General features: G+C 36.3%; 3 protein-coding genes across 3 annotated transcripts in view; 1 reads left to right on the forward strand and 2 right to left on the reverse strand.

Annotated features, from left to right (window-relative positions):
* cd109 (CD109 molecule) overlaps positions 1 to 14,522 on the reverse strand; it is a 30,254-nt gene extending 15,732 nt beyond the window's left edge. Inside the window, exons 1-17 of the mRNA XM_082148040.1 lie at positions 13,777 to 14,522; positions 11,958 to 12,131; positions 10,869 to 11,041; positions 10,604 to 10,632; positions 10,234 to 10,470; positions 6,970 to 7,095; positions 4,913 to 4,952; positions 4,748 to 4,829; positions 4,579 to 4,672; positions 4,339 to 4,471; positions 4,094 to 4,203; positions 3,093 to 3,368; positions 2,888 to 2,986; positions 2,746 to 2,808; positions 1,733 to 1,909; positions 640 to 792; positions 72 to 161 (exon numbers count right to left, since the gene is read on the reverse strand). Coding sequence (XP_082004166.1) covers positions 72 to 161; positions 640 to 792; positions 1,733 to 1,909; positions 2,746 to 2,808; positions 2,888 to 2,986; positions 3,093 to 3,368; positions 4,094 to 4,203; positions 4,339 to 4,471; positions 4,579 to 4,672; positions 4,748 to 4,829; positions 4,913 to 4,952; positions 6,970 to 7,095; positions 10,234 to 10,470; positions 10,604 to 10,632; positions 10,869 to 11,041; positions 11,958 to 12,131; positions 13,777 to 13,823 — 2,103 coding nt within the window. The 5' untranslated portion in view covers positions 13,824 to 14,522. The remainder of the gene's footprint in view (positions 1 to 71; positions 162 to 639; positions 793 to 1,732; positions 1,910 to 2,745; positions 2,809 to 2,887; positions 2,987 to 3,092; positions 3,369 to 4,093; positions 4,204 to 4,338; positions 4,472 to 4,578; positions 4,673 to 4,747; positions 4,830 to 4,912; positions 4,953 to 6,969; positions 7,096 to 10,233; positions 10,471 to 10,603; positions 10,633 to 10,868; positions 11,042 to 11,957; positions 12,132 to 13,776) is intronic.
* On the forward strand, positions 12,695 to 16,557 carry naa20 (N-alpha-acetyltransferase 20, NatB catalytic subunit). Its single transcript, XM_082148107.1, has 6 exons — positions 12,695 to 12,822; positions 13,223 to 13,247; positions 13,381 to 13,471; positions 14,529 to 14,664; positions 14,822 to 14,967; positions 16,266 to 16,557. The coding sequence occupies exons 1-6, from the start codon at positions 12,770 to 12,772 to the stop codon at positions 16,349 to 16,351; spliced, it is 537 nt and encodes a 178-aa protein (XP_082004233.1). The 5' UTR covers positions 12,695 to 12,769; the 3' UTR covers positions 16,352 to 16,557.
* A 651-nt stretch (positions 16,558 to 17,208) lies between these two features.
* On the reverse strand, positions 17,209 to 24,727 carry crnkl1 (crooked neck pre-mRNA splicing factor 1). Its single transcript, XM_082148055.1, has 14 exons — positions 24,550 to 24,727; positions 24,239 to 24,391; positions 23,155 to 23,246; positions 22,915 to 23,073; positions 22,127 to 22,293; positions 20,945 to 21,123; positions 20,694 to 20,864; positions 20,197 to 20,388; positions 20,052 to 20,111; positions 19,741 to 19,821; positions 18,788 to 19,027; positions 18,069 to 18,170; positions 17,735 to 17,983; positions 17,209 to 17,649 (listed from the first exon to the last, which is right to left on the reverse strand). The coding sequence occupies exons 1-14, from the start codon at positions 24,595 to 24,597 to the stop codon at positions 17,281 to 17,283; spliced, it is 2,262 nt and encodes a 753-aa protein (XP_082004181.1). The 5' UTR covers positions 24,598 to 24,727; the 3' UTR covers positions 17,209 to 17,280.
* Positions 24,728 to 24,767: the final 40 nt, after the last annotated feature.

A 24,767-nucleotide genomic window follows, 5' to 3' on the forward strand; every position in this document is an offset into this window, starting at 1 on the left:
AATATAAGTGATACATTTCTGTTCCTGAGATAACAATCAAACATCATATGACATTCATGTGTCTGATCTACCATGAATATGGAATACGGATCTCCCATTTTCATGCTGCTGTAATCTGTATGGGTCATCTCTCCGCTATATGACAGAAATTCTTCAAGCACCTGCAAAACACACACACACACACACACAAAAGCTCATTTTGCTGATCTTAGATCAGGACAAATTGCTCTGGAGTCAGTGTTTGCTGATCACAAACCAGCTATTGTTATAAATCACATCCAGAACAACAAACTGAACTACACAATGGTGTCTGCACTATCAAACCCGTTCACCTAGTTCTGATAAATACAATTACTCTCAGTTTCTTCCTTTTGTCAACAAGTGAAATTCGGGAGTGGTGTTGGCATTTGGTTACATAGGATGACCAGCTTTGCTTATCATGAGATCTCTTTGTGGGAACAAACAATCGTGTGAAATCCCAAAGTTGATTTCCCACACTTTAAACCTCAATACACTGAACAAGACAAGACATCAGGAGAGAGAGTTGGAAAACAATGGATCTCCATATTTCCCCAGTGTTGATGTCTCAGGTTATTCTGTGAGCGTAAATTATCTATAATCTCTACTAGACCATATTACCTTTGTCTCTGTAATGCCATTGTCTTTGTTGGAGTCCATTGTTGCTTTGTCCACAACCAGAATTCCCACCAGAGATCCAGGCTCGGACACAGAAACGGAGAGAGATACAGATTCTGCTGGCCCGGCTCGATCCTGACTCCAGCTCAGAGATACCTGCAATTGAGATCAAGTCAAATTCATGATTTTAATGACATAACAACCCATTTTACTTCTGTAATGTGACACATTTCAGAGTGGAAAAGGACATTCAACAAGAATAATTAAATATTCAAATAACTGCATTTAATTATAATTCATTTTCATTTAATTGCAACTAACATTAAATGAAGTGTCCAAAAACATTACATTCAGTTTGCACTTAATTATATGAACGTATATTATTTCTGTAATTAAAAGCGTGCAAAAGCGTACTCAACTTAGTCAAATTATTTCACAAATTTATTTCATTGTTAAATGTTTCATCAAAATATCAGAAAATAATACATAATGTTATAAATATATTAAATAATATGCAAAATAGTATATTTGCATGTCCACATTCTGCACAATTGCATTTAATGGGTTACATGTAATTCAATAAATTAATCAAATATAATTTGAGTAAAATAAATTCGACTGAAATTTCAGAATTGCTGATTTTTTTTTCTGTTTAACCCCATCATGGTATTTTGTCCCTCATATAATAATTGTTTGATCTTTCTGACATCATATTTAATGTACTGACGTCATTTCTTTCTAATGCAGTCTTTATCAGTACTGACTTTGTCAAGCTCAGCCGTTACATTTTTGTCTTAAAATCAACATATTTCAGGATATTCAACAAGAAAATCCATCTGGAAATTAAGCATGAAACGCTTTAAAAAGAAATCTTTTGTTATTTGATTTTCTTACTGTAATTTTGATTATATCAACATTAACCAGCATTAAATTATAGGTAGGAAAGATAACCTACAGTAGTAGCTTAAAACAATGACTATTTAATTCATTGAAGATTAAAATAAATCACATTTATGAATATCCACCCTGACCTTTTCTAAGGTTGTATTTCCTAACTATGTAATGCCGTGATGTTTCTGTTGTCCTGAACTCTTACTGTGTTTCTCAGGACTTGTGTGAAAGAAACTTGTAGAGCATCATTGACGATCTCTCCGTCTGGAAGCGTGTAGTACACCATCACACAAGCCAATGGAGTCCAAGACTGATCTGTGTTCAGACTGAAGGAAGAGGAATTTACCGTTCCAGCATCCACCACCCGACCGCGGGACATCACCTACACAAACACAGGCTCATTCTCACAAATGCCCAGATGACTTACTGCAGATATCATTAACAGGATACCCGTGTGAAAAAGAATTGTGCTTAATCGTATTATAGTGTACTTCAAATCTAAAAAGTGTACCGTACTTGCAGATAGTATAATATCACTGAAATAAAAGGTCACTTTAGTGTACTTCGGACACTTTCATGACTATGTGTTTCTTAACACACTTTAAGACGTACACTTTCAAAAAGTACATCGGTAATCATGTTTTAATAATCTTTTGTTGTGCTTTAAGTAAACTTATTTTGATGTGTTGACTAACATCCTAAAGCACATGAAAGTACTTGATTATAGTGTTATTCAATATTACATTTAAAGTTAATATATTTCAAATGTAATGAATTATAACTGCATAATTTGAAATATGCAACAACTAATATAATTAAATAATTTGACAAAAAAAGTTGAAATTATGACATATTAAATCAAAATTGTGAAATCATCATTTCAACATTTTATTTCATAATTATGATTTAGTATTTCATAATTTGGACTTTGTCATAATTTCCCCTTTCTGTCATCATGACATACAAAGACTTTGTGATTTTTGACATTTTATGTCTTAATTTCAAATTTACCAAAGCAATTCTGTCAAAAAGTCAAAATTATGACTTTTTATCTTCTTCTTTTTTCATCAAAAACTCAAAATTATGATTTAGTATGTCATAATTATTTGACTTACAGACAGTATGTCATAATTAAGATTTACCAAAGCACTTTCTTTCTTATGTGGTGGAAATGGGCTTCCACATAAAATGGATTATCCCTTGATAGAAAATACTTACAAGGTAGTGGAATTTGGTCAGGTTAAAATTGCTCTCCAAAGTCAAGAACAGCGGCTGTCCGACCTGCAAAAGTCACCCTGTCAGTGCAAACTCAGTGAAAGCAAACATAACAGCTGGATATATACACAGACAGCTTGAGTACCTGAGGTTCGCTGTCTCTGTGAAGCTGTATGTAGGATCTACTGGGTGAAGAATAACTCCTGTAGAGCTGAAGACGCTGGACTGTGTCTTCAAACCGGGCCTGAAACCAACATCAGGAGGAAGCACTGCTTAGTGCTTGGCTGCATCCCAATTTACATACTTCTAGCATATCAAGGCCATGTAAAATATGGATGAAGTGTTCGCACCTCTATATCCAGTGTGGCAATGCTGTCAGAGAGCTGGACCTGAAATGACATCACCCCATCAGCAGCAACTGGAAGCTGGATATCTTGGACTGGAATATCGTACATGGGAGAGAAGCTTGACGTCGTTGTGCTGTTCATCATGCGAGGCACCATGGCACCATTCTCGTTCCACGTCCACGTCCAGGGGCTGAACTTGTGCTGGGTCACCGTCAGCTGGACACTTCTGCTCTGTTCTTCAGCACTCAGGGCCCGCTGGTCATAGCTGGTTAACTTCACCTTGAAAGAATGAATCTCATAAATCCTGTTGGTCATGTCCGGCTCATATTTCACTAACTAACTATCTAATTCTAACTAAATAAATAAATAAATATTGCACAAAGATAATTTACCAAATTAATTTTTTTTGCATAAATGACATTATTGTTCATTTGACATAATGAAATTTATATATATATATATATATATATATATATATATATATATATATATATATATATATTTAATATATAAATATATTATTTAAATACTGCCATTAATGCGAAAATAATTATAATTTATTTAAATACTGTCATTAATGTGAAAATACTTATATCTTACATAAATACTTTCATTAATGAAAAAAAAAGATATATATATATATTTATACATCATTATAGATATTTATGAATCATTGTAGTTTTTTGTACTGCCTTTAATTTATGCTAATTTTAATAAATAAATCATTATAAGTAAGCATAAGTAAAACATATCTACACAGTAATGAAACTGTGATTTTACAATACAATAAATCTTAACGTTTCGAAAAATAGGCTTTATTTTTTATGTACAGTATAAATTCTTATTTTCCTCTGATTTTTAGGGTGAAAGCTTAGACTAGTCTTAAAAGTTAGTCATCTAGATTGTTTCTTCAAGACTGGTCCTGGACATGTTCACACAATTCACCAAATTCACTCAAAATATGGACCGAAATGTAATGCTAATGATTTTTCTTCTGTCTTTACCTGAGCAGTGAAGGTCATGGAGGGTTTAATGATTTGTGGATGTTGCAGAAACTCTAGATTATATTTATTATCCACAATAGAAACCCTCACACTGCTGTTGCATGTTAAACCTACAGGCAGAGAAATGAAAAACAGCTCAAATCAAATACGAAAGGACCTCTTAATTTGTTTATTAATATGCATGCAGATTGGTTAAAGTTATTTGACAGCTGGATACATATCAACAGGACGGTCACGGGACATACCTGTAACGCCCTCTGTGACGTTCACGGTAATGTCGATATATTCTGTCCCATATCCATCATAATATGAATATGTGTAATCAGAAGAGAGTTTGTACAATGACGCATCAAATGTGATATCAGCCGATCCGTCAATCTACACCGGAAATAGAAGTCAGATTAACAGTTAAACAAACATAAACTTCAATATTCAATCGTATAATATTCACACGTTTGAATTTGAAGCGTTTGTGGGCTACTCACCATTTCATTGTGTTCATAACGTCTATCGAGGCCATTGAATATGTGCATATATGTCACAGACATCAGCCCACTGACGGGCTTCCCATAAAAATATCTGAGAAAAAAAGAAAAAGTATTATTTTTGTGTTTCTAATGAAAAATACAAGTATTGTTCAGGACAAACGCTCACTTTGCTGTGACCGTCCCTGTCAGTGTGTCTTCATAATGCAGGATGGAGGGGACGTTCACCTTCACCTCAAATCTAGGAAGCACTGTAAACATACATTTAAGATTAATATCTGGGGGGAATAAAAACATTGATCATAAACGCTAAGTATCATATGTGAAATCTCACCATAGTAGTCCACAATGAACGATCTCTCCTGTACAACATCCTGCATGTCCAAAATAATAGTGTTAGAATAAAGAGCATTAAATTAAATCACTAGGCCGGTTCACACCAAAGGCGATAAAGATAACGATAACGATAAAGATATAGTTCTAGTGAACATTCCTGCAGTCAGCATGCCAATTGCACGCTCTCTCAAAACTTGCGACTTCTGTGGCATTGTGCTGTGTGATAAAACTGCACATTTTAGAGTGGCCTTTTATTGTGGCCAGCCTAAGGCACACCTGTGCAATAATCATGCTGTCTAATCAGCATTTTGATATGCCACACCTGTGAGGTGGATGGATTATCTCAGCAAAGGAGAAGTGCTCACTAACACAGATTTAGACAGATTTGTGAACAATATTTGAGAGAAATAGGCCTTTTGTGTACATAGAAAAAAATCTTAGATCTTTGAGTTCCACTCAAAATGGGGGCAAAAACAAAAGTGTTGCGTTTATACTTTTGTTCAGTGTAGTTATGGTTCTTGGTGTGAACAGACCTTAAAGGGTTAGTTCAACCAAAAATGAAAATTATCCCATTATTTACTCACCCTCAAGCCATCCTAGGTGTAGGCCTATGTGCCATTCTTCTTTCAGTCAAACACAATCAGAGTTATATAAAAACAATATCCTGGGTCTTCCAAGCGATGGGAGTGAATGGTTCCTTAGATTTTGAAGCCCAAAAAAGCGCATCCATGATCCATCATAAAAGTAATCCATACGACTCCAGGGGTTAGTAAAGGCCTTCTGAAGCGAAGCGATGCGATGCGTTTTTGTAAGAAATATATCCATATTTATAACTTTATAAACTATAACGACCGATTTCTTGTAACGGCCGTATGCGAGTCTAGTTCCGGCGGAAGAGTGACCTCTGACCCGACGCATGACGTATTGATGAACACTGAAGCCCAGAGGAAAGAGCAAAACAAAACACCAGTCATGAATTAGAAGTCTAAAATTAGGATTTTTAAAGAAAAATGTCAGAGGAGAGGAAGTTTGTTGCCCAGCCCTATTTGTTTGAACCGCAAGAGGTATCTACTCTCACCTAAGATTACGCTACTCCAACTCGACTCGATTGTGAACGCACGTACCGACGTTACCTGAAGTGATTACAGTTTATAAAGTTATAATTAATGAGTTAATGTGCCCATATAATCTTAGTGTATAAGTGGTAAACAGATTTGGCTTGCTGTCTGCTACAGAGGGGCTCAGAGAGGATATTCTACTCAAGATCCGATTGCCCCCTTATAACAAGACAAAACAAATTACAAAAAGGAGGAGAAGGGGAGGAGGAGGAATGCCGAAAGAACTAACAACGGGAAGAGGTAAGAGGCTGGTTTTTATGCCTTGGTAATTATTAGAATATTAGATGGCTGTACTCCTCCGAAATTACCTTTAATAACTTCACTTATGTATATTTTTCTTACAAAAACGCATCGCTTTGCTTCAGAAGGCCTTTATTAACCCCTGGAGCCATATGGATTACTTTTATAATGGATGCATGTGCTTTTTGGGGCTTCAAACTCTAAGGTACCATTCACTCCCATTATAAAGCTTGGAAGAGACAGGATATTTTTTAATATAACTCCGATTGTGTTTGGCTGAGAGAAGAAAGTCATATATACCTAGGATGGCTTGAGGGAGAGTAAATGATGGGAGAATTTTCACTTTTGTATGACCTAATCCTTTAATTCTAAATCAAAATAAAGCTTTTTGCATTTTCTGGGTGTGCACGATGAATGTCTGCACAAAACTTGCTGAACAATTCTAGGGTGTTGTGGGTGGTTGACAGGACAATTCAATGCTTTTTCAAGTGGTTTTTAGAGTGTTGCTAAGCAGTTGCTTAGGTGCTCTTAGTGTTTTTAGTGTTGTGTGTTGCGATGCAATTGCTAAGGTTATATATGGCTTTAAGTTGTTGTTAAGGTCACTGGTCATTCCTTAATTGTAATTCAGTGGGATTTTTTCAGCTGTTTTGTCGTTCACCAGGTGGTGACTTTCCACTCAAGTTTTCACACAACTCACGTGGATTCCAGCTACAATTTTCCATGGGCCAAGCGGTGGGTTCTGAGAGAGTTTCAGCTCTTTTGAAATGACACCTAGAACACCGTCCACAGACAGCCACTGTCGAATCATATTCCCCTTGGGATCCTGCTCACATTAAAAACACACAAAAACAATGGAATAAGGTTTGTTCTATCCATCCCTCAGTACTCCAGACCGTAGTGATGGGTGTATTCAAAACACTGCTCCGTGATGCTTCGAAACCTTTGCGAATCATTTGATTCAAACCAGTGATTCAGAGCACGCATCAAATTGCCAAAGTCACATGATTTTTAGTAAAAGAGTGTTTGTGACGTCGTAACAGGTTTGAAATGTTTCGAATTTTCAATGGTTCACCGCTACACTGGTTCATGGGTTCACAGAGATCATCGCCCTGACTTTATAAATTTGTAGACATTTAATGTTACATTTGTATAATAAAAGGGAAGAGTAAAGAAATACAATTATTTTGACTCTCGTAAGTTTTTCAAAAACCTTTTCTTCTCGTCTTAGATTTTCTCCTCCCCCTCCTTCATCAGCTGACAACTTTCCACATTCTTCATAAATAAAACAACAACCATCAGCGGCCAATTTTCCATACCTCAAACTTGAAAACGCATCTTAAAACATCTTAAAACACACACATTCTCCCCTGCCCTCCCCATCTCCCCTCTCGGAGGCAGAAGTCTCCAAACTCGTCCTTTCCAATAATCCTACTACCTGACCGCTTGATCCTATCCCCACTCATCTCGTTCAAGTCATTTCTTCTTCAGTTGCACCTGCACTTACTCACATCATCAACACCTCTCTTCACACTGGTACCTTTCCCACAGCATTTCAGCATGTTTGGATAACCCCACTGCTTAAGTAACCCACTCTAAATCTAGAAAACTACAGACCGGTATCCACTTTTCCATACATTGCTTAGACACTTGAATGAGTCATGTTCAACCAAATCTCTGCCTTTCTTCCACAGAACATCCTGGACAACAATCAGTCTGGTTTCAAAAGTGGACACTCAACTGAGACTGCCCCTACTCATGGTTATTAAAACTCTGAGACTGGCGGGAGCACCTTCAAAATCCTCAGTTCTCATCTTGCTAGATCAGTCTGCTGCTTTTGACACAGTTAACCACCTGATCAAGGGCAACTCAGGAACTGCACTCCAATGGTTCAAGTCTTGAAGTTGAAGTTGTATTTGCCATTTGTACCAGTACAGCTAGTACACGTACATTGGAATTTTTCTTTTAAAGCTCATTGAGTCAACATTAAAAAGTCAACATAAAAGAAGAACCTAACAAAACTACACACAATAAATAGACTTTGAGAAGGTACAGTAAACGAAGAACAGTATAGGTCCACAACAAACAAGCACAATAAAGATGATTACCTCCATATAGGAGGGAGTATTGCACTGTCCTGAGATAATACATAATGTACAATTTTACAAAAAATACTGTAATAAAACATTCTCTGTTTAACAGAGACAGACACATAAACACATCACAGGCATAAACTACCCTTTCTAACATCTCTATATAAAAGGAGATAACACTTGTCATCTTATAAAAATGAGACGGACATATTTGTTCCTTCTGCCATATCCTCAGTCATCAGTCTGACCGTGGCTGGAAAGAAACTGGTTTAATAACACCGTAACATCTAGCTACTGGTGTGCCTCAGGGCTCAGTGCTGGGACCACTTCTCTTCTCCATCTACATGCCATCACTAGGATCTGACATTCAGAAACATGGTTTTTCCTATCACTGCTGAGCTGATGACACACAACTCTACCTCTCATTCCAGCCAGATTATCTGACAGTAGCTACTCGCATCTCAGCCTGCCTGACAGACATTTCTTGCTGGATGAAGGACCACCACCTTTAACTCAACCGAGAACCGAGACAGAACTGCTTGTGGTCTCAGCCAACCAAACAGTTCATCACAACTTCTCCATTCAGCTAGATTTGTCAACCATAACTCCATCCAGGACAGCCAGAAACCTTGGAGTTGTGATTAATGAAAAGTTAAACTTCACAGACCACATTGCAAGAACTGCCCATTCCTGCAAATTTGCTAAACAACATTAGGAAGATTAGGCCCTTCCTATCCAACTCCTTGTCCAAGCTCTTGTTCTATCCAGACTGGACTATTGTAATGCTCTTTTGCAGGCCATCCAGCATGCACTGTCAAACCTCTTCAGCAAGAGTGGTCTTTAAGGAGCCGAAGAGAGCGCTTATCACACCTCTCTTCATAAACTTGCACTGGTTGCCAATTGCCGCTCGCATCAAATTCAAGGCGCTGATGTTTGCCTATTCATGGGTTTCATCAGGTCCCTTTCCACAGGTGTATAAAATCAAGCACCTAGATTATGAATGCAGACTGCATTGTGCTTGATTAATACACCTGTGGAAAGGGACCTGATGAAACCCATAAATAGAACAACCCATAGCTTTGGACCCCTATACCTAAACTTACTACTTCAGACCTATGTGTCCTCCAGAAGCTTGCATTCTGCAAGTGAAAGGCACATTATGGTACCATCATCTCAAAGAGGCACAAAATCACTTTCTCAGACCTTCACATGGACTGTTCCCTGCTGGTGGAAGGTTTAGCCTAACTCAGCCATTGCCTTAGCCATTTTCAATATATTTTTCAACACTTGACCCATTAATACTAACACTTACTATTCTACACATCTATTTAAAAAACAAAAAACACCATGCTACGTGTTCTGTGCTAGCTAAACTAACTGGGACTATTCACAGCACTTACATAGTGTTGCTTTGATTGCTTCTATAGATTAAGCACTCTATAAAACTAACAAAACACTATACAATTTAATATAAATATCATATTATGAAGAGACTTTGTAATGATAGCATAATGGTATAATAAACAGAGCAATTCCAAGAGGGTCCTCACACCATCGGTGCTCGGGCCCTAATTAGATGATTTGTTAATTGCATTCAATAGATTACACCTTCAATAATACAATTGCAATTAGATTGTAAAAGTTTTTTTTTTTTTTTTTTTTTGTGCATGTTTAAGCTGGGTTTTTGCTTTGCAGTTTTTTCTGATCAGCATGTGTCATCATTTTGAGAAACAATTGGTTCAAAGTTTTCAAAGTTTCAAAAAGCTTTGTTTCTTCCATCACTACTCTTATGATGACACTGCTGATGTATCTGTTCACATTCTGCCAGAATAGGGCTAAAATAACCATCACTAATCACTTGAGACACCCACCCTGATATAAATGTTGATCTGGCCCTTGTACGGCTTTCCATCGGGTGTAACTGATACAACCCGAAATTTTACCGTCTCCCCTGGTTGGTAATTGTTCTTGTCAGTCTGGATAAAGATGGACATGCACTTGGGGCTGAAGACCATCGCGGTGGAGTTTGAAAACACTTGAGCAGCTCCAACAAACCCCTTAACGTACAGCTGATATGGATACCAGTAACTCAATTCATCATAAAAGACCTGAAGAGGGAAAATAACACAGTATACTCTGTATGTAGGTCACAGACAAACAGCTACTGATGCTTCTGGTTTAAATCAATTCATTTATTTTATTTGGAGATTCAATCATAGAAACTACAGTTCTGATACTCACAGGCGGGAGAGACAGTAGTCTGGTAGAGCCTTTGAAATCAAAGCAGAACAGACACGAATACTTGTTTGAACAGGGTGGAGTTGTATATTATATAATACTATATGTACATTGTATAGGTCATTCTAAAAAGGTTTTGAGTTTGACAATGCGATTTTCAATGTAAATTTAAAGAGTTCAGACTAAATTAATACATCTGAATATAATGTTGTTATATAATTGTGTCTTCAGACAAGTTATATATATACAGTATATTTGTAAATTTTACCTGCTGGAACAGTGCTCTGTGTTTTGGCCACACTGGTGTTTCCATGAATGAGTTCAGCAGTGACTTTGATGGGATAATCTGACAGAATGCTGACTGATATTGTGGTGGGAACGCCACAGCGCAGAACTTCCGAGACGGATATGAGATATGAGGGATTCTTTGCTGGGCTGAAACTAAAAAAATTCTTATTTTCATGGGATTATGACAGAGATACATCATATATTTGTAATAATATTCCATATTATATATATTTCTCTCAATTATTAGAGTTTTTAATTATGAATATTAGCATGAATTGTCTGAAATTGGATGTAGATAACAAATAACAGAACTTTTTTTTTTTTTTTTTTACTTAACATTAGAAACATTAAACTCTAAACAGCTATACTTTTCTATCTTTCACTATACCGTTTAAAAGTTTGAGTTCTGTACAATTTGTTTTAAGAAATTAATACTTTTATTCAGCAAGGATGCATTAAATTGATCAAAAGTAAAGACATTTATAATGCAGCAAAAGATTTCTGTTTTTTTTATTATTATTTTTTTAATGCTGTTCTTCTGAACTTTCTATATTCATCAAAGAATCCTGAAAAAAATTATCATGGTTTCCACGAAAGTATGAAGCAGTTTTCAACACTGATAATAAATGTTTCTTGTTTCATTTCTAAAATGTATTTAAATAGAAAAGTTATTTTAAATTGATTTAACAATATTACTATTTTTACTGTATTTTTGATCAAATAAATACAGCCTTGGTTAGAATAAGAGACTTGTTTCAAAAATATTTAAAAAAATCTTACCGACCCCAAACTTGTGAACGGCACTGTGTATTAAAATAACGAAGCATGAAAAAAATCCAGAAACTTGTCAAGAGACAAAAGATACAGATTAAGAATATTGAGCATTATAAAAATCATTATTTTCTAAAAATCAGTTCATCCCTAAATCATCAACATCAAAAGCAATTCTATTCTATTCTGTGGTAATTTTAAGTAGGCCTAATGCATTTTTTTCTTCAGTTTTTAACCATTTTAATCACCTTTTAAATGACTAGCATGTTACTATAATAGAATTGGACATTTGACAAACCTTGGTGTGACTAGAGTTCCACTGCAGAATAGTAAACATTCCAGAACTCCAAAGACTTGAATCCACTCCATTTGCAGGTGTGACACTCCAGTGAAAGCACTTACTGAACTAAGACTAACAGATCCTTTTATAGAGCGATCCAACACCTGATCCTTCATCACTCCACCTACACACCTGAGGGAATAACAGCCCATTCACTGGACAATGAAGGGACCTATACAAAGACTTGCATAACATGTTTGAAAGCACTGAAAAAAAAAAAAAACATAAAAAATTATAATAATAAAAAATTATATATATATATATATATATTGTAATTTTAACTGTAAAAAAAAACATGCCAGTAATTTGTTAACAGTAAGTTCCCGTACTATATGCAGAGAAAAACTGTAATAGATCTAACCTTGTAAAAAGTACAAAACAGATCTTAGTAGCAGCTTGGCCTTGTTCAGCAGAAAAGGGCTGTTGGTTTAAATTTTATTTTATTTACTTATTTAAATAGTAGAATTTACAGGCTGTAGTAATTTTTTGTAATAATTTTTACTGTATTTTTTACATAATTATTCGAGCAACCACAGCTGCCAATTTTATTTTGTAAAAACAATGGATTTTTTGTTCTTTACCAGTGAAGAACTAACAGAGCAAACGAAATATGGAGTAAAATCAAATAAAAGCGTTGTATTGAACACAAACTGCATGTGTATGTTTCCCTCATGCCGACAGATGTCGCTGTTTAAAAACACAATGGAACGTCACGCGTGTGACGTAGAGGTGAGAGGTCGGAGCGTCGTCCTGCACACACACACGGGAGAATGACAACATTACGAGCTTTCACGTGCGATGATCTGTTTAAATTCAACAATATGTGAGTTATTTAATTACACATAATATAATAGCGCTGGTAATTACCATTTCAAAAAAGTACTGTAGCGTTTTACCATCGTGTAGTGAAGGTAGTTAATACTATGAGACCATCAATTCAATACCATGGTATTACCAGTAAGCAGCTTCATTGCACTATTGTTAAATGTTCATTAAGTTCATATTCAAAATGTTTCTTAAACGTATCATATTATTTGTAAGAAATACGTTCAAAAACATGCTACAGAAATTTCTGTTAGTAGGCTATTGATTTATATTGTATTATATTATATTATATTTCTATTGATTATTGTTATGTTCCTGTTGTATAACATGCAGTGATATCCGAGTTTTACTTATTAATATTACAATTTTAATATTTGTATTGTATTTGTATCCCACAGTAATCTGGACCCCTTGACAGAAACTGTATCCTTTAAAACAATTACGAGCTGATTATCTCAAAATAACCAAGTATTGTTTGATTAATCAGCCTGTCATGACTCTTACAGAGTAGCTTTTTTTTCTGTTTTTTTCTTCTTAACTTTCATTCATTGTACAGTATGGAATTCCCTTCTATCTTCAATATTTGGCTCACTGGCCGGAGTATTTCATAGTAGCAGAGGCTCCAGGAGGGGAACTGATGGGCTACAGTGAGTCAGATGTGTTTTTAGTTGAACATTTTAGTTGAGAGAACATGTAAAGGCTGAACATTCAGACATTATTTACTCACATGTCATTCCAAACCTCTCTCTTCTGTGGAATATAAAAGAGACATGTTTAGAAGAACGCTCATGCTGCTCTTCTCTATACATCGAAAGCATTGAGGAACAGACAGAAATTTGGCTAACTCAAGTCAACGTAAAGCTATCCATTTTTCTTTCTAAATCTGACTTGTTCCTGAAAGAGAAACAAAATATGCAACAAGATTAGATTGTGAATTATGGATGTTACGTACCAGAATGAGGGACTGAAAATGATGATGTCATCTGAAAAGGAAAGCATATCATTTCTTTTTTATTTAAAATTATGAAGACAAACATTTTTTCTTTGGAAAAACATGCACTGATGAATCATTCACAATAAGACCCGCAACTAGTGTCGATTTTGATTTCATGTCTACTTTTAAAGGGATAGTTCACCCAAAAATGAAAATTCTGTTAGTAATTACTCACCCTCATGTCGTTCCAAACCAGCAAGACTTTTGTTAATCTTCAGAACACAAATTAAGATATTTTTGATGAAATCTGAGAGCTTTCTGTCACGCAGCAGGTTTGAGCTTCAGCAAGAACCAATGAGGTTTGTTCTCGCACGTCAAGCAGCTTCTGTTTATGTGCGCTGATCAATGTTTAAATGAGAATAAAAGCATAAATTCGATCTGTTCATCATATAAAACTATCGTGTCTCTTTGGAAAATTTGGACTAAACCGCTTAATTCATATGAATTAGTTTTACGATCTCTTTATGAACTTTTTGAAGAGTCAAAGTGGTAGTTGCGTAGCTGTCAATGGAGGGACAGAAAGCTCTCAGATTTCATCAAAAAGATCTTCATATGCGTTCCTGAAGATGAACGAAAGTCTTACGGGTTTGGAACGACATGAGAGTGAGTAATTAATGACCGAATTTTCATTTTTGAGTGAACTATCCCTTTACCGGTCAGATTGGAGTGTGTGTGTATATATAACCTGTGTGTCAATGGTCCTCCTGTAGTCATGGGAAAGGCAGAAGGGTCCGTGGCCAGGGAGGAATGGCACGGGCACGTCACGGCTCTCTCTGTGGCCCCAGAGTTCAGGCGACTGGGTCTGGCTGCTAAACTCATGGAGATGTTAGAGGAGATCTCAGAAAGGTACAACCAACTGTACAAAAGCATCTATAATGCATGTAAAGATAAAAAGCAGGAAGGATAGTAAAAAACTGAAATCATATTGTTTACTAGCTGTAACATAACAATAAATCTGTGTCCTGGTTTTAAACGAGTTATTTTGTGGTTCTCCTCTATTTAGGAAGGGCGGATTCTTTGTGGATCTCTTTGTGCGGGTTTCCAACCAAGTTGCTGTGAATATGTACAAACAGCTCGGCTACAGCGTGTACAGAACGGTTATAGAGTATTACTCTGCCAGTAACGGTGAACCTGACGAAGATGCTTATGGTGAGCTGTTCACTTGCTTGCTAATTGCACTACTGTTCAAAAGTTTGGGGTCAGTAAGTTGTTGTTTTTAAAGGGGTGATGAACTGAGAAATCAAATTTTGCTTGAGCTTTAGACATATTAGAGGTCATCATACTATAAGAATAGTTAGTCCAATAAAATAGTTAGTCCTTGTTAGTCCAATAAAAGCTTTTATTGACACCAGGCACAGCGAACGACAGGTTTTTCAAAGTGGGGATCTATGAGGTCAAAGGGTATCAAACACCGCCTCCGCAGAAGATGATCAACGCCTACTTCAACACTGCCTGTTTAGCCCCGCCCACTGATTCGCACATTACATGAAACTCATTATAATATGCAAAACTGTCATCCAATCATAGCAGTGGGCGTTTACTTCCAAGTCTTCAATGCGGCACGCCCATAAAAACCAGGGTAGAAAAAAGCCTATTACTTATTCGTTTTGATGTTTTTGAATGTAAAAACCAAGCAAACGTCAAAAGTTGACCTCAGACAACAATATAAAAAAATTTAAAAAGCCAGTTCATGACCCCTTTAAAGAAATTAATACTTTTATTCAGCAAGGAAGCATTCAATTGATCAAAAGTGACAGTAAATACGTTTGTAATGTGACAAAATATTCTATTTCAAATAAATGAACTTTCTATTTGTCAAATAATAATAAAAAAATGTATCATGTTTTCAACAGAAGCAGCACAACTGTTTTCAGAATTGATAATAATAATAATTGAGCATATTAGAATGATTGCTGAAGGAAGTCTGGAGTAATGATGCTGAAAATTCAGCTTTGATCACAGCAATAAATTAGATTTTTAAATATATTCAAACATTTATTTTAAATTATAATAATATTTCACAATAGTACTTTTTTACTGTGTTTTTGATCAAATTACCGACCCTAAACTTCTGAACTGTAGTGAACATGACTTACGGGTAATTTCAATTGTCTGATGTCAGATGATCACATTCAGGTCATTATTGGTGTTTCTAAGGCAAGCATCATGTTTATTGTTGGTCATATTTAAGATTAGAGATTTGAATAAACCCATGACCTTAAATATTGAACTCAAGGACAACGCATAACCTGTCTTGCAACATTTGTGCTGCTTGTAAACTTTACTAAGCAATCAGACTTTTCACCTGGCAAACAATAAAAGGCAGGGGAAAAACATATTTAATGTGGGTTAATGTAATAAAACCCACCGAGAATTGTAGCATCACTGCAAAGCTAAACCCATGTTTATGTAAAATACTGATTTTAACTGTTCTTTCATTTTGACAGATATGAGGAAGGCTTTATCCAGAGACACAGAGAAGAAATCCATAATTCCGCTTCCGCATCCTGTCCGACCAGAAGATATTGAATAACACTAATAAGTGGCTCTCTGAAATGATCAACATCCAACTGGGAAAACCGACATTTTGCTTTTTGTGTCACAATATTGATGTGAAATGTCAGAGAGTCACTGCTTTGAATGGATTCTTTGAATTGTTGTTTTCTATTGGGTTAATAAAGCTGAAACTAAAGGACATTGGAAATGTAGTTACATGAAATAAAAATGTTAAAGTGAAAACTTTACTGATTTGTCTTATTAAACTTTTGTTCAGGTTGACACCTAATTAGCATACTGGAAACATTAACAATCGGGGTCATGTACTATTTTTACCTCTGATTGCCACTGAAATTTCTCTCATTTTCACCGTAACACTGTAAAAGCAGTCAAATTAAAACAAGGGAAGACTAGACATTAAAAAAAATTATAATAAACTTTATCCTGTAAATGTGTCCATTCACAGCTTCAGTACATAATGCAGTAAATAAATTCAATAAGCAGGATTCTGCCTCTGCATTCTTCTTGTATTAATTATAGTGTAGATCCACAGCAAAATACTTTTCACATTATCATGGATAGCAAGATTGCGAATCAGCTCGAGGATGCCATTTTTAAAGTCACGATGAAACGGAAGTAGCGACAGATCTTCCGTATTGTGATGTACGTCCAAGTGCAACAGATATTAGAAAAATGGTTCGTCTTTTTCCCCCAGGAAGATCCATTTATGACATTTCGATTAAACATTAAACAGGTCAAACATTTAAAAATTAAACATGCAGGGATTAATTGTTTACAATAAGATCTATAATATGCACTCAGAAAATAGATAGGGTGAATTTTCATTTCATGACTTTAAAGCGAACATTGAAAATAATGACCGGCACAAGAATATTTGGTTCGCACCTTTATTTTGTTACAAAAGAAAACAGACAAAGAGTCAAATAATATGTAAAGTTCACCAGTTCACTGTTTTTCTGCGTCCGCCTTTGTTTGTTCGCTCTTCTCTTTGTCGTCTTCGTGGTTGCTATCACTCTCGCTGTCGCTGCTGTTGCTGCTGCTGCTACTCTCGTCATCATCGTCATTTTCCTTTTCCTTCTGTTCTCTGTGGGCCACCGGTTCCTCCTCTTCTGGTTCTGAGCTCTCCTGTGGTTCCTTCCCTTGAGGAACCTGCTGTTCTTCTTCTTCTTCTTCTTCTTCCTCTTCCTCCTGCTCTTCCTCAACCTGCTGCTGTTTCTTCCACATCTTGGCCATGGCCAGCAGTTTGAGGTTGGGCTGATTGGCAGCATCCTCTGGGAAGATGTAGTCGTAATATTCTTCCCAACCTGCATCCGACTAAATAAACCAATGACATTGTGTTAGGTATGACTAGTCGACGCAAGAAAAAACACCCACAAAACAGACACGAAAAGACTCTCACCCCATCCTCCGCTGTGATCTTCCTCCTCTTCTTCACCTTCTCCGGCAGGAGTTTCTGGACTCTGTCCTTGTTGGCCAACGATCCAAACTCCTCCTCATAGTCTCTCCAGGACTCCAGGAGCATCAGACGTTCCTCCTTCTCCTCACAGCCCTGCATACTCTTATTGGCCTCCTCGTAGATTTGTCTGCATCGCTGAATGCGGTCGTCGCTGTCAATCGACATCTCAAACTGGGCATAACTGATCCAGACCTATAATACGACGAGATTGGGATCAAATGAGTCAGATATTTATTTTAAATGAGCATGTTGTGTTGCCATAATTTTGATTGCTTACTTTGACATGTTGAGTCCGCTGTAACAGTCTCTTGTACAGTCCTCGTGTGTTGTCGTATTCTTCTTGCTCGATCTCAAAGTCGATGTATGACTTCCACAGCACCTGATATGAACAATACAGAGGAGAAACAGTTAAGAATCACTTTAACCCAGTAAAGCCTGACAAATGAAATAATAGTCAGATTTATTTTTTTAATTGAACCTTTAAAAATACTACAAATAAAAGGTAAAAAACTTGTTTTATGTTGAGTACCCTATTTGATACATCAGGATTTTATGGCTCATACAGTCCGATATAGTGAGAATATGGAGTATTTGCAAGAATATATTTGAAGAAGTATTTGGAGAATATGCAATTTGGTGGACTTGCTGATATTTATATGGCCAAAAAGATACAATTCTGATAGCTTATAAATTAATGAGATCTTTATAACAGACTACTTGCATAAAATCACATAAATATCGGTCTTCGCTCTATATTTCCCAATTATACGTCTTAGTAAGATGATATTTAAATGCTTAGTTTTATGATCGAAGCTCTGCAGTTTCAAAACATATTGCAATAATTAAAATTTTGATTGAGACATGAAAAAATAAACGTTCCTCAAAAGCCTGATGGATGGTATTATATACTCACATTTTAACATGGTCTGAATCAAACTTTGATCAAAATTAAATGGGAAAATGGCTTTAAACTTTAACATGACTTGACGTTCTGACCTCTGGCATGTCCAATCGTGGTTGTCCAATGGCCAGTTCAAATATAGCTCTGGCCCGTTCCGTGTCTCCCAGGATTGTCTCCAGCTCAGAAAACTTGATCCAGGTGGTGCAGTTCTCTGGACTGAACTCCAGGTACTTCTCGTAGAGCTTCCTGCAGCGGTCAAACTCCCTCAACTGCAGCTCCAGCTCAATGTAGCCTTTAAACAGTTTGTTTTTGGGACATTTTCCAATGGATGTGCCCTGATAGGACAGAGGTCAGAGGTTATATACACTACCTTATAATAAACTTAAACCATTAAAAAGTTTGGAGAACATTTTTGAATGAAGTCTTTCAACATGATGCTTGCCTTAGAAACACCAATACAAACCTGGATGTGATCATCTGACATCAGACAATTGAAATTACCCGTAAGTCATGTTCACTACCGTTCAGAAGTTTAAGGATCGGTACAATTTTTTATTGTTTTTGAAAGAAGTCTCTTCTGTTCGCCAAGGCTGTATTTATTTGATCAAAAATACAATAAAAACAGTAATATTGTGAAATAATATTATTTTATTTAAAATTAATGTTTTCCGTGTGAATATACTTTAAAATGTAATTTATTCCTGTGATCAAAGCTGAATTTTCAGCATCATTTCTTCAGTGTCACATGATCCTTCAGAAATCATTCTAATATGATGATTTGCTGCACAAGAAACATGTCTGATTATTATCAATGTTTAAAACAGTTGTGCTGCTTAAAACTTTTGTGGGGAATATGATAAATATTTTTTCAGGATTCTATGAAAAGAACAGCATTTATTTGAAACAGAAAACTTTTCTAATATTATAAATGTCACTTTTGATAAATTCATGCGTACTTGCTGAATAAAATATTCATTTAAATATTTAGTTCACTTTTGAACAGTAGTGTAAAAGTATATAAATCGGTTACGATATATGAAACACTTACCAGGCCTCGTCTAGCATTCTGGAGGTTCTTTTGTCGGATTTCAAACTGCCCATATAAGAGCCAAATCTTGGCAAATGTAAACTGAGAATAAAAAACATGTATAATTAGAAAGCTATTTAAAAAAGAATTCAACTTAGACATTGTAGCTACAGCATAATGTAAAATATAATACAGTCAAGCACAACACTGTCATTTTTTCAGCTCTTGACATGGTTGCAAATTGCAGAATACAACATTATGATTATTTCACCCCAAATGACATGAGGTTGTGTAAATAATGTTTTTAACCATTGAGACGATGATAAGTTTACCTTTTTGTGTGGAATAACCTCCAGACATGCCTGGTACACCTGCCTCGTTCTCTCAGGGTCCTAAACAAAACGTATCACATCAAACTCTGCCTCGTGTAATTACAAGACTTGACTGAATGCTGAATACTTCAGCTGTCTATCATACCTTGACCTCCAGCTCCTCATAGAGAGCGTAGTTAATCCACAGGTAGATGTAGCGTCTCCAGTGTCTCTTCTCTTGGATGGGGGGTATGTTGGCTATCGCTCTCTCATACACTTCTCTAACTGTGTCCGCATCTGCGTCACTCTCCACCAGGCGCAGGTAATCAAACCAAGCATCATAATTATGTGGGCTGGCCTATAATGGAGGAAATTATGTTAATAAGCAACACTGAGTCATTAAGAAAGAAACTGATGCTTTGCATTTGTGTAAAACTACAAACTGGTTTAGCAAAGACCAAATAGTTTCCCATCCTCAAAGAATGACAGAAACACCACAGATTAAACTCTAACAATATTCAGAAAACCCTCAAAGATGATCTGAAGTTGTCTGGAGAGTCTGAGGCATATATATAACTTCAGGGCATTTGGATATTCACTTCAAATGTGAGTCTTGATCAGGTGATTATATAATAATAATAAATATAACCATGCTTTACCCACCTTGACTTCCTCTTCATACTGAAACCTCCTTTTGCTGACGATCACGTCTTCGATTCCTCTCCTGTCTCCAAACCTCTTCTCAAACACGGTGTAGTTCTTAAACAGCTCCTGGGCCTGTTGCTTGGGGATTCGGTCCAAAGCGTATTTATAGATGATGCGAACTCTCTCGAACTGAAAGACACAAAGCCAATGGTCACGCATGAAAAGGAAACATCTAGTTTATTGGATGACACGAACACAGGATGTCATACCTCTTTCTGCTTCTCCTCAAATCTGGCAAAAGCCACGTAGAGGCTCTCGCTGATGTGATCCTCACCAAAAAACTCCACGGCTCTCTCAAACACTTTCCTCCCGAGAGCGATGTAGCCGTGCTTATCTTCAAAGTTAGCGTACTTAATCCAGTTCTTCACTTCAGGATGGACCATCACGAGTGCTCTGCTGTTAAGGAATGTATCTACATTTTTTACCCAACAGCCATTCAATCTCAAATGAGAAATTATTTAATAAACATGATTTAAATGCATTTTTCTTTTCTTTTTTTACACGTTTCAAGTCGTCAAATGTTTTTGTATAGCGCTTTTCACAATACGCACTGTTTCAAAGCAGCTTTTTCATGTTATCGTCTATAATATCTTAATATCTTCATGACTTACAGTCGCATTTAGCAGATTAGAACTGGGCAATCTTATTTATTTATGATTTAACGCCATATCAGCAGCAATGGCTATATTCATGGCAACATCAACAGTATTTCAATTTGGATTACAATATCATTTCAATACATTGTTTACAATAATTTAACAATTTAGTCTTTAAAAAAAACAATCGATATACAAAAACATACATATATAAAACAACAATAGTAATAATAACAATTACATAGAATCTTTCAATTTAATATTATGATAGAAATTCTCAAATTATTCCAAGAGAAACCTTTTTAAAAATGTCTATTAATATATTTTCTGAATAAAAAACGTTGTCTAATATCATTTATAAAAAAATTACATTCTATTAAAATGTTTTACACTCAAGAAATTCTTACACAAATCCCAAACCAGCTTCTCTTCCCCTTTCAATAAATATGAATGAGCGAGTCTCTAAATATCATAAGACTCAATTCTACATCTAGTATAAACCTGGTAACGATACAAGCAATCAAACAGTTTAGGTGTGTTATATAGAATATAGTGTATATTTGCACTACATGAGATTACTGTATGTATGTGGATAAAGCTGGACAAACTTACATATCCAACTTTATACAGAGCTGGATGATAATATAGTTACATTTTGGAAGAAAATAAATCAAGCCAGAAGCCACTGGGATTTACTATTTAGTATATATATATATATATATATTGCTTAACGTGAATGTAATGAAAGTTGGGCATAATATTTCAGAGTAAAATAGATCATTAATGAAAGGATATAATTCTCATAGATGCTCCGGGCCTTGTCCACCTCCTTATAGCGCAGCTCAAAGTTGATGTAAGAATGCCAGGCCTGTTCCTCCGGCTCCCACTCCATCCAGCGCTCAAACACCTGCCTGCAGCCGGCAACGTTCCCCAGCATCTCCTCCATATAGGTGTACTTGTACCTGATGCATAAACATACCAGTCACAAGAAGAAAAAACAGAGTATCTTTGTCTGAATACATTATTGTCCATATTAATAAGTCGCGACTGAGATTTAAAAAATGTGATGATTCCAGGATTTCTGAGTACCGGGTATGTTCTGTACTTTCAAACACTTCTGTGTGTATCTGTGTAAGCGCTCTGTGAAGAGCATCAAAGGTCTGGATTAACAACTCAACTGTATTTAAATGTGCGATTGAATCCAAAACTGCAGTGATTGACAGTGATATAACCACAGCTACAGACGGGACAAAACAATCTGATACTGTACGTCAAAACAAATATGTGCATTAAATCTTAGAGTGTAAATGCAAACTAATAGACTTTCTAAGAAATGTGTATGCGTTTCTTGTCCATTCTATTACTAATTTTTCACTTGATCTTTTTATAAACAATGTTTATTTATAAACATTTCAAGGCTACATGCATTATAAATAATAAAATCATTTAATTTAACATTTTTATTTTCAAGTAGTTCAAGAAAATAGTTCCGACAGCTTTTGCTATGGTACCAAAATTAGTGCTGAGAATCTGGAATTTTGGTACCGTGACAACCCTAATATAATCATGAGGAGAAAGCGTACCAGAACTGATTCACACGGGGCAGGATGGTGATGGCTCGGTCCCAGATGTTGCGAGAGTGGTTCACCTGCCGGTTCTTCATCTCCATCTCTGCATACTTCAGCCACAGTGTGATATTGCGGTGATCCACATCGAGCGCACGCTCGTAGATGGAGCGAGCTCTGAAGACAACGAAAAGAAAAAAGTTAAGGAAATCAACTCCAGTCCACAATTCAACCAGCAGGCGCTGAACAGAAACTCACCTCTGGACCTCTTGCAGACTCTCCTCCCATTGTGCGTACTTGATCCAGTTGCTGATGACAGTTCTGTTCTTCCTGATGTTGTCCTCAAACGCCTGAGATGAGAGAAAAAAATAAACTTTTTTGATTTCTTTGGTTTATATACTATGATGGTTTTGACAAAACCATGGTTTCTGGACACGTACTTTGGTAATACCATATTTTTCTGGACATGTTCCATGGTAAAGTCATGTTTTTAAACTATGAACCATGACTATAATATGTTTTATTGCATGTACATTGCTAATGCTATGCTTTTTGAGGCATATGCCATTACAAAATGTTTTCTAGACATGTAATATGGCAATACCATGTTTTGGACATGTACCATGGGTCAAGTTTTTAAACCATGAACTACGATAATATGTTTTATTGCATGCACATTGCTAATGCTATGCTTTTTTAGGCATATACCATGACAAAACAATGTTTTCTGGACATTTAATAAGGTAACACCATGTTTTGGACATGCACTATGGTAATACCATATTTTTCTGGACGTCATGTCAGGCACAATCTATGAAAACACCATGTTTTCTGTGCATGTACCATGGTAATGTCATAGTATTGCCATGGTGCATGCACCTTGCTAATATGATGTTTATGAGGCACACACCATGACAAAACCATGTTTTCTGGACATGTACCATGGGAATGTCATGTTTTTAAAACATGAACCATAACAATATCATGTTTTATGCCATGTACCTTGCTAATGCTATGCTTTTTGGGGCACATACCATGGCAACACCTTGTTTTCCGGGCATGTACCATGGTAATGTCATGGTGTTGCCATCTTACATGCTTTAAAAACAAGTTTTATCGGAAGTACCTTGCTAACATTATGTTTTTGGGGCACATACCATAACAACAGGATATGTTCTATGGTAATACCATATTTTGACCAATATCCTGATGTGCTAATATCATGGTACATGCTAATAGTAAACATACAGCTGGTATACATCAAGTACCATGGTACTATATTTTGATACCATGTTGTATTTTTGCAAATAATGTCGTGATCATAGAGATATGGCGCTCATACCTTTCTCTTCCTCAGCTTATAGTCGTTGAGCTCTTCCTTGTCTGTGATCTTCTGTTTGGGTGGAGGAGGCAGCAGCTCTAGTTCTCTCTCCTTCGCCTCTCTGAGCAGCTGCTCTGCGGTGATTTGCACCTCCGCAGGGGCTTTATTCTTCACCTGAACACACAACGTGCAATAAATACACATGTAAACAATGTTTAACACGTTTAATTACAACTCAAAATATAATATAGCAGTTGTTTACAGAGGAACACAACACAACAACTTCACGTTGTTTTAATGCTAATGCTAACTCATCAAACATTATTTGTTACCTTCGCCACTTTCGGGATCCTCTGTTTACCCGCCGCGGTGGACGCCATGATTATCACGCTCCTGTCACTTTGGTATAAGGAACCTTTACGAGTTTATGTAAGTTTTTAAACTTCGATAACCCGCTAAAGCATTAGCGACGTTTCAATTCCGTGTGTCGCGAGTCGCGTCCGTTGTGACGCGCGCTGTAAACTTTGACCTCAGCTACGTCATAGGCTCT

Source organism: Leuciscus leuciscus (assembly GCF_965113295.1).
Source record: "Leuciscus leuciscus genome assembly, chromosome: 19".
Taxonomy (NCBI): domain Eukaryota; kingdom Metazoa; phylum Chordata; class Actinopteri; order Cypriniformes; family Leuciscidae; genus Leuciscus; species Leuciscus leuciscus.